This window comes from Brassica rapa, unplaced genomic scaffold (genome assembly GCF_000309985.2).
Source record: "Brassica rapa cultivar Chiifu-401-42 unplaced genomic scaffold, CAAS_Brap_v3.01 Scaffold0869, whole genome shotgun sequence".
Lineage (NCBI taxonomy): Eukaryota > Viridiplantae > Streptophyta > Magnoliopsida > Brassicales > Brassicaceae > Brassica > Brassica rapa.
The window spans coordinates 74,765-85,244 of NW_022610807.1; the positions used below are offsets into that span (position 1 = coordinate 74,765).

Genomic DNA, 10,480 nt, shown 5'->3' on the forward strand with positions numbered 1-10,480 from the left:
CAAGATGGAGAGTGGCATGAAGATGAAGGTCGCGGTGACATTCAAAGGAACCAACTACCTAGTCTGGTCTAGGATGGTGAAAACTGCTGTGGGAAGCAAGGGTTTGTGGAAGCATATCACATCTGGTGAGGCTCCAAAGGTGATTACTCAGGGGGGTGAAACGGAGAGTCCCGAGGAGAGCGTTGTAGAGAAGTGGCAACAAGAAGACATGATGGTGATGTCTGTCCTACATGCCTCTTTGGAGCCGGCTATACTAGATGCTTATAGCTACTGTGAGACAGCCAAGGAGCTGTGGGATACTCTACAGAAAGTGTATGGAAACACTTCTAACCTGAACCGAGTGTTTGAAGTCAAGAAGGCAATCAATGGGTTAACTCAAGATGACACGGAGTTCACTTGATGAGATCCTAGGATGATGCTCTGGAACAGATGGGATAATCCTTGCAGAAACGAATCAAAAGACTCAAGCTTCTCAAGGTATGTGGATCGAATGGTGACACAAGAGGCTGCGGAAAGGCTTCTTGATACTCCTAGGCTTAGATCGGATATGACACACCTCTCTAAAGCCCTTGGGCGTTGGATATTACACACCAACAGACTGGATATTACACACCAGACACACTTCAACTCGTCCAAGACAAGAGAGAAGAGAGAAAAGGGTTTTTGATAAAAGATTGCTTAATGATAAAGGGGGGGTCACGACCAGAATATAAAGAGAGGCCCTTGTACATGCACAAGGTCTCGAAAATAGAAATAAAAATAAAGGGAACAGGCTCCCTTGGAAACTAAACAAAGACCAAGTTTTCGAAATTATTCAAAACATAAAACATATGATAAAATAACATAAGATAGATAATGTGGTTGGTCCGGGATCATCATCTAGGAGATGTGAAAGTAAACTTGTGGCCTCGTTAAAAACCTTCCTTTGGAAAACCCAGTGGGACAAAACCAAAGGTTAGGAAAAGAGCACACACAAGCTACTTGCCTAGATGATGATTAGCTTGAAGGTGGAGTAGCTTGAATTGTGGTGAGTGTGTCTTGGTTGATCAAGCTGCAACCAAGACAATCTTCTTGCTTCCTTGACATCTTGAGTATTTCTCCATCAGCTTCATTGAGTTTCTTTGATCTGGAACAAGTGTTGGGACCTTCAGGAATGGCTAGGGCATCTTCATCTACAAGCTGGTCCATGATCACATCATCCCCTCCCTCTTGAAAAGGATTTGACCTCAAATCTGTTTTATGTTGGGCTCTCCATACTACTGATGCATTCCTCAAACCTGATTTACAAACAATGAAATAAAGCAAGTTAGTATATGAAGATTTATCAAAGAGTAAGAGTCTTATCCCAAAGAGGTTTTTGCTCGGTTTTGGATGGTAGGCTGCATCTGGGGGTGCTTCTTTGATGAGGACGAAGCCAGGGACGCCTTTGTGCTTATCCTGGTCCAGATCAGGTGGTTTGAATCTCTTGTCTTCCTCACGCTTGTAGTTTCTTCTTGTATGCTTCAAGGTTTCATCATAATCTGCACATGGCTCTTTTGACAAAGAAAAGTGCATCATATCTGTGTAAACAATACAAAAATAATTCTTGAAGACATGATCAATTACCTTAGGATGCTCACCTGGTCGCCATAGATAGGATTGAGATGTTTTGAACTCAGAAAAATTCAAACAAAGCACACAGAGGATCAGCCGACTTGTAGAACCCATAACTCTTTCATCGGAGAAGCTTTGGTCATGATTCCAATCCGACGTGAGACCCTGATGAGTTAAGTTTCCATGGCAGTCGATTTTGCTGATTAATTCCTTGTGGTGATTGAGATATGATCCTCGGACTGCTCCTATGTCGAGACTGGCTGCTAGACAGCTTCCAAGGTTTGCTTGTTGTGTCTCCAACTTAGCCAAGGACTCATCATTGATACTCTGATAACTATAGGCCCTCTTTTCGAAAAGTGTAGAGCTCAACACAGTTTGACCTGTTCGAACAGCAAGCAAATCAGGTTTCATATTTTTCTTTGAGTTTAGATAGATACCTCGGGTTGGTTGCTTTGGAGTTTGTTGTAAGCTATGTTGATCTGGTGGTTTCTCTTTGATTTGAGAAGAAAACATGAGTTCTTCTCCTGATCCAGTAATCACTTCACCATTTTCTCCAGTGAATCCTCCATCTCCACTCATGGTTTGATAGTCTTTGTAATGGTGCTGAAGCTGCTGCATATCAGGTGGTTTCCATATCTTGACATGGCCGAGAAGCAAGGAGTTTTGATCAGCTTCCAACTCTTTATTGCCCCAACTGGTTCTACTACGAGCAGAGCACTCTCCAAGGATGATAAGTATTCTGGAATATGCTCCAGGTTTCCACAAGTAGAACTGTAACCTTCCACCCCAATCTGATATAAGCAGCTCACAGAATTTGGCTAAACCGATATGTTTTGCGGAATTGACAATATCTTGATGATCAGGAGGCCATTTGCTGCGTTTTCTGGTTTGTTGGATCCAGGAAAGAGTGGGTAACATTCTCCAATTGGTTTCGTAGTGAAACTCTTGCTGATCTGAGACGTGCATCCCATTAGCTTCAGAGGGTAAAAGATCACCAAAAACAATTGTTGTTGCTGCCGATTTCTTCTCAATCACTATGGGATTGTTCCTGTGATTCCACAACTCTCCTCCAGGCTCAAATACAACATGTTCCATGCCCAGTTGGTGTCTTGAAAGCTCTACTGCTCTGGTCTTGTTCCACACAAAAGGACTGATGAGAAAAGTACCCAAGAATGTCCTTTGTGTGAGAATAGACAGATTATGGTGTGTGAGTGTTGTTTAGAACAGAGAGTGGTCGGATTGAAAGAGAACAGAGTGAAGACAGTAAGTGAGAATTAAAGAGACTGCAATGGAGCAAAAAAGAGATTAAGTGAGATTTGAGAGAGTATGAGAGAGATTCTTGTAACCAGAGATTAGGGAGAGTATAAGAGACTTGAGAATGGTGAAGAAGAAAGGGGAAACTCCCCCATTCAGCTTAATTTCGTAATGGTTACAATGGGGTGGCTTTATAGCCAGATTACAAGTTGCAAGTGATTAAACAATTGTTAAAGTACAGAATTACTAAACTAATACTATTGTAGGGTTTCTGATGGAGCCAGGAGGATGCAGCCAAGGAGAATCTCGACCAGAGGGAGTAGAGAGTGACAGGAGAGAGATGGGCACAGTCTGGTTGGGTGAAAGTGACAGCAGGCTCATCTCCTTATGCACATGTGACTTTTATCTTAATTAATTCTCCAACTTGCCAGATCTCTCTCCAACGGTCTCACACTTAATTTAAACTTCAAATATGCTTCAGAAAGCTCAGCTGGACGAGTTCCCCACTTGCCTTGACTTCCAAGACACTCTAGGTTAGGTTTGGTTACTTGCAAGCCAAAACTGTACGGACAGATTCAAATCTGCTTGTTCCGGATTTGCTTGCTCTTGATGCTTGGTCTCTTCATCAACTCCAGCTTCTTACTTCTTCATTCCAACACTCCCCCTCAAGCTTGACCATAGGAGATCCTTGGACAAGCTTGGAACCTTGAAGAAGCTCCCTCATTAAAAACCTTAGCAAGAAAACCCATTGGGACAAAACTTGCTAAGGGAAAAAGAGTGGAGTTTCCACAAAGCTTAGGGATTGGCCAGTGAGCCTAAAGGAACTTCAGATTCATCATGGTGGAGTCCTTAGGCTCTGGATCGTGGCCTAATAGGTATAGCAAGTATGAATCACCATAACTTGCTATTCTTGAGCACAAGTAGCCGGCTGGATCATTTTGTGGCCGGTTTAGGGTCTCCCCCTCTCAACTGGCTTCAAGCCACCTTAGGAAGGCAAGGAAACGACCAGACCATCTTCTCTGAACCCCCAGCAAAGTTACTTGTTCTTTAGAACTTGGCTTGACCTCTTCATGGAACCATAGACTCGGTTAGGGTCTCCCCCTCTCAACTGACTTCTTTGGCCATCTTAGAAAGGCTAGGACATGACCGGATCATCATCACCATCTTCAGTGAGGCTCAAGCTTATTTTGGTACCTGATACATCATTTCAAAAGTGCATCAGTTCTTAAGGAAATGCACTCATCACATCAAACTCAATAATAGTTTAAGTATAAGGACAATCATGAATGTATTGAGATGAGTTTAAGGTGCTTCCCTTTTATAAAAATGGTCAGGAGTGGACTCCAATTGAATCCCCACTTGGTAAGACACAGTCCGGATTATGGAAGCTCAATCACACACTTGGAACTGAGCTTCTTTGATCCGGTTGGTACTGAGTAATGCACGAGTGAATCCACCACTTGCAAACTCCACTTTTGATCAGAGGTGAGGCAATGAACGACTTGGATTGGCGCCAGTTGCTTCACCGTCAAATCACCTTTGAGCTTCTTCTTATGACCTGAGCTTGTCTCCCCCTTTCTTCTGGCTTCTTGCCTCCATTTAGGAGTTGAGACAAAGCTTTTCTTTGTTCATGAGCTCAATAGGTACCTGATTCAATCATCCAAAAAATGCATGTATCAATTCTCAAGGGGCAAACCTATTCACACATAAGAATAATAATGGTTTTAGGTACTTCCCTTGCATCAGTTTGTTGAATGTTGGTGAGGATTACTAAGCACTTGAATCCTCCACGCCATTCCTTCTCTCAACCAGCCTTTGCATTGTTCTCTTGAAGTTTCAACATGTAGGGGGACTTTGCAACTCCATAATTTGCCACCATCATGTGATTGCTTAGCCAAGAATGTCCCTGATTGAATAATCCTTGCATCTGGCTGGTAAGAACAGTGAGGAGTGACAGCTTCTTCAGTTTGATCACTTAAGTCCTCTTTTAATTCGCCAACCTCTTGCTGGTCTTCTATGAGGAAATGGGACACTGGATACAGTAAGCTTCATGGATCTTTTGGTAGCTCACTGATATTCCCCTCCTCAAGCTTGACTGAGTATAGTGACAAGCTTGAACGTGAGCTTCAATGAGTTTTGAACTGGGAGCACAACAATACCAACATCTGCGCTTAAGCCAACCAGTTCACCATCTTCCAGGAGCACAACAATACCAACATCTGCGCTTAAGCCAACTGGATCACCATTTGCCTTCAGCTCCAATGTCTTTGGACCACCAGTCTCCTCATGACTTAGGTGATGGCCTTCCTTGTGAGTCTCTTGAACCAGGAGCACAACAGCTCCTACGCCTGCGCTTAAGCCAACTGATTCCACTCACAAGGTATCTTTACATGGTCAGGACTAAACACCTTGATCCATGCCTCTGACCACCGGCCACTCTTGGCTTAGTGATGGCCTTTTCTCTTGAGTGCACCTCCTGTACATCCTCTTGGCATAAGGTAAGTCACTTCTGAGCAGTTTCTCCAATTCTCCAACATCCTTTCTATCTTCAGGGTAGGAAATGGGCAGACACATAGATAGGATTTGGGACTGGGCAATCTCCACGGTTCAGGAATATCCATCTTGGGAGGCTCTGAAAAACGTGGGCAATGCCTTCTTCTTTGTCTTAGTTTAATGATGGACAGAGATCACCTCTTGTGTACCTGAAACATCACTCAAACTCCAGCAAGAATCAGACCACACACACTAGGATCAGCCCTTGATAATTCACCAAGTCTGATCCCAATGTTTTAAGAGAAAGAAAATATGCAATGAACAGAATCTACACAACTCATTCAGTTCAACTCCATGCATACTAACATCACTAACTGCTCAGGTATGATAACTCATCAATAACAAGGCAATTAGGCTCTTTTTATGAATTTTAAAGACAATAAACAGAGACTAAACAACTCATCTAATCATCTTGAACAATATATATATAATGCAATACAAGATCAGGAGACTCTCCTAGACCTTTATCAATGCAACCAGACAATGACAGTAGCTAAACAAATCGCCTAGCACAATACAAACAGAAACAATTAATCTAGGACAGGAACTAGACAATACCATGCTAGAAAACTCCTAGAAGTAATTTAAGAAACAGAGCAACACACACAATTTAAGTATCATGGGACAGAAACTAGGTTCAACAACTCTAGCAACTTGAACCTGTCCCAAGGATACCAAACACACCACTCAACACAACCAGACATAACTACTCAAGCTCTTATTACAGGTAGGAGGTTAACTTACAAACAAGGAACCTGAGCTGGTTCCTTGAACCTCCAAGGCACACTGTTCACTTGAACTTGACAGCTTTGGAGTTTGGGATCTCTACCCCACGCCATTTCCTTGTGTGTGCTTTCCCTTTAGACCACTCATGCTTAAGACCCCTCCTTTCTTCCTGATTACCAGGCGCCACCTTCTGGCACACAGTGAGAGACTCCACTTTGGGAAGAACTTGAAAAACACTTGTACAGACTTGGTTTGGAGCATTGCTTGCCAAACAGCTCCAAAACCTTCTTTCTCCAAGAGATCTCTTCAGGCTGAACAGGAGGAAGGGTGATAGACCTTGGGAAGTCTCTGGACACGCCATGTTTGTAGTCTTCTTCCTCTTGAAGAGATTGAACAGCTGGCTGGACAGAAACTCTCCAATGATTTGAAATAACAATGAGGGTGAGCCTATGCTTGAATTGTGGAAGCTTTGAGTTTCAGATACTAAAGACCTCCTTTATCTTGAGTTCTGGTGAGTCTCTTCCCTCCTGGAAAAGCTTTAGACCAGAGGATACGGATGAACAGAAACAGAGATTTTTTTTTTTTTGAAGAGAAGAATGAACTGTAATAGATTTGCGGAAGCTCTATGGATTCTCAGGAGCTTGGAGCTCTGATACCATGTGAGAATAGACAGATTATGGTGTGTGAGTGTTGTTTAGAACAGAGAGTGGTCGGATTGAAAGAGAACAGAGTGAAGACAGTAAGTGAGAATTAAAGAGACTGCAATGGAGCAAAAAAGAGATTAAGTGAGATTTGAGAGAGTATGAGAGAGATTCTTGTAACCAGAGATTAGGGAGAGTATAAGAGACTTGAGAATGGTGAAGAAGAAAGGGGAAACTCCCCCATTCAGCTTAATTTCGTAATGGTTACAATGGGGTGGCTTTATAGCCAGATTACAAGTTGCAAGTGATTAAACAATTGTTAAAGTACAGAATTACTAAACTAATACTATTGTAGGGTTTCTGATGGAGCCAGGAGGATGCAGCCAAGGAGAATCTCGACCAGAGGGAGTAGAGAGTGACAGGAGAGAGATGGGCACAGTCTGGTTGGGTGAAAGTGACAGCAGGCTCATCTCCTTATGCACATGTGACTTTTATCTTAATTAATTCTCCAACTTGCCAGATCTCTCTCCAACGGTCTCACACTTAATTTAAACTTCAAATATGCTTCAGAAAGCTCAGCTGGACGAGTTCCCCACTTGCCTTGACTTCCAAGACACTCTAGGTTAGGTTTGGTTACTTGCAAGCCAAAACTGTACGGACAGATTCAAATCTGCTTGTTCCGGATTTGCTTGCTCTTGATGCTTGGTCTCTTCATCAACTCCAGCTTCTTACTTCTTCATTCCAACACTTTGGAAACCGTTTGAATCAGTGACAAATAGATGCTCTACTCCACTGTCTGATTTTGATTCCATGGGTGCCTCCTCTTCTATTACATCCTGTTTGAAGAGAATCAGGTCGTCCTTGATGGGTTGATCATCTTTCTGAATGGTGATTGTTGGAATCTCGGTTTGATCTTCTTGAACTAGTGCAGCCAAGTCTGATTGTGCAACTGAGTCTGGTTCTGCATCTTTGAGTTCTGAGACAGTTGAGGAAAGCGCTTGGTTCTGTACTTCTAAGGATGGAGATATAGTCTTGGACTGTTTAAGTTGTTTCTCTACATCCCTAAACGCTTGTGAAATTGCCTTCCTTATGCTATCTTCAAAGGAATAGGTTGATGTTTTGCTTGATGAAACCAGGTTACTAGATGGACTTGATCTCTTGCTGTCTGGTTGTTTCTGAACTGATAATGAAGAACATAGCTTTGTCTCAGGCTGCTTTTGAATAACTTCCTTGTGGTACTGTCTTGGAACGTACTCTCTACGCATCAAAGCCCTCAGCTTAAGCCATGTTTCCACTGGTTCTTTTCCATCAAGTCTTCTGCACTTTATCAACTGATTCCACCATCTTAAAGCATGACCACAAAACTCAGCAGTAGCCATTTGAATCTTCTTTTTTTTAGCATAGTGTTGACTACTGAAAATCAACTCAATCTTCTTTTCCCACTTCACATAAGCTTCAGGATCAGCCTGGCCATGAAAAGAAGGAATTTGATATTTCAATCCAGCATGCTTCCAGTTTCTGTCCATCTGATCAAACTCCTTTTTCTTGTACTCATCTCTGGATGATCTGCCTTTCCTTTGCTGCTGTATGTCTTGTCTGAATTTTCTCAATTGATCTTTGCAGGCTTTATCCATACTGGCTGTGAATTCTTCAAGAAAAAGCTTTTCTTTCTTGCTGAGTTCTCCTTTTTGATCTCCTGCCATGGTACCTGAGACAAGAGAAAGACTAAGCCAGTAAATAGTTCTACAGAGAAAACAAAAAAAACAATTTGCAAAATCAGAGATTCAAATTGAAGCTTAAAACTTTAGACAATTCTCAGAACAAATTCAAACTCAACCAATGATTTAAAAGAGATCAAAACTAATCAGAACAGAATTGAAATCTTAAGCCTATCAGATCAGATTGATTTCGAAACTAGAACAAAAAAATGGAGAGATAGATTTCGATTTCAGATTCAAGCACAGATTTTTCAAAACAAAAATATCAAAACGAAATCAATCAAACTTGCACTACACGGATTAGGTTTCAAAATATCAATCAACACACGATCAGAGATGATATGATAACAGATGATGAGATTTAGATCAAGCAAGAACAGATCTAAAACAATAAGAACAGATCGACTGCAATCAACAAACAGATTCAGATCAAGCAATCGGATAACTTGATAAACAAGGATCCGAACAGTCTAATACCCAAAACAAGATCTAATTAACCCAAATTCGATAGATTTCTTCACAAGGAACACAGATCAACACGAAATCAAAGAGTATATGAAGAGACTTCACCAGATTCGTGATCAAAAACACTTAGATCTAACAGATTTCAACAATAGAAACACAAATCGATCAAAATCTCAACAGAATATGAAGAGATCAAATCAAAAATCAGAGAGAAAAATCAAACACTTCCCTTCCAGAGTTGCTCTGATACCACTTGATGAGATCCTAGGATGATGCTCTGGAACAGATGGGATAATCCTTGCAGAAACGAATCAAAAGACTCAAGCTTCTCAAGGTATGTGGATCGAATGGTGACACAAGAGGCTGCGGAAAGGCTTCTTGATACTCCTAGGCTTAGATCGGATATGACACACCTCTCTAAAGCCCTTGGGCGTTGGATATTACACACCAACAGACTGGATATTACACACCAGACACACTTCAACTCGTCCAAGACAAGAGAGAAGAGAGAAAAGGGTTTTTGATAAAAGATTGCTTAATGATAAAGGGGGGGTCACGACCAGAATATAAAGAGAGGCCCTTGTACATGCACAAGGTCTCGAAAATAGAAATAAAAATAAAGGGAACAGGCTCCCTTGGAAACTAAACAAAGACCAAGTTTTCGAAATTATTCAAAACATAAAACATATGATAAAAATAACATAAGATAGATAATGTGGTTGGTCCGGGATCATCATCTAGGAGATGTGAAAGTAAACTTGTGGCCTCGTTAAAAACCTTCCTTTGGAAAACCCAGTGGGACAAAACCAAAGGTTAGGAAAAGAGCACACACAAGCTACTTGCCTAGATGATGATTAGCTTGAAGGTGGAGTAGCTTGAATTGTGGTGAGTGTGTCTTGGTTGATCAAGCTGCAACCAAGACAATCTTCTTGCTTCCTTGACATCTTGAGTATTTCTCCATCAGCTTCATTGAGTTTCTTTGATCTGGAACAAGTGTTGGGACCTTCAGGAATGGCTAGGGCATCTTCATCTACAAGCTGGTCCATGATCACATCATCACTAAGCACTTGGGGAGGTTCAGGTCTCTTTGGTCTGAGTTGGAGATGCTGAGGCCAAGCACGGTTGATCCAGAGCTTCTAAATGAGAGACGTGAGCAGGACAAGGTCTTTGGGTTGCTGCTCACGTTGAATGCAAGCTACAGTGGTCTTATCCAGCACATGCTATGGTCTGAGAAGCTGCCTGACCTTGAAGAGGTGTGTGCTAAGATACAGAAGGAGCAGGGCTCAATGGGTTTGTTTGGAGGCAAGGGAGACTTATCTCTTGCAAACGCTGTGCAACCTGACCGGGAAGAGCCTCCACAAGCTAACAAAGCTGGTTACAACAAGTATGAGGATAGGAAGTTCAATGGGAATTGTGATCACTGCAAGAAGCATGGACACAAGAAGAGTCAGTGCTGGATACTCCATCCCCACTTGAAGCCGGCTAAGTTCATGAAGGAGAGAGAGGCAAAAGCTCACATGACTGAAGGAT

The 10,480-nt window shown here is 42.0% G+C and overlaps 1 protein-coding gene across 2 annotated transcripts; it reads right to left on the minus strand.

Moving 5' to 3' along the window:
• Window positions 1-645: 645 nt before the first annotated feature.
• Window positions 646-9,190, minus strand: LOC103847828. 2 transcript variants are annotated; one of them, XM_033283535.1, is made up of 3 exons: window positions 7,516-9,190; window positions 2,031-2,771; window positions 646-1,973 (listed from the first exon to the last, which is right to left on the minus strand). In XM_033283535.1, the coding sequence occupies exons 1-3, from the start codon at window positions 8,468-8,470 to the stop codon at window positions 997-999; spliced, it is 2,673 nt and encodes an 890-aa protein (XP_033139426.1). In that variant the 5' UTR covers window positions 8,471-9,190; the 3' UTR covers window positions 646-996. The 2 variants fall into 2 exon arrangements, with proteins under 2 accessions (XP_033139426.1, XP_033139425.1); XM_033283534.1 differs by having other exon boundaries at window positions 646-2,771; window positions 7,516-9,186.
• Window positions 9,191-10,480: the final 1,290 nt, after the last annotated feature.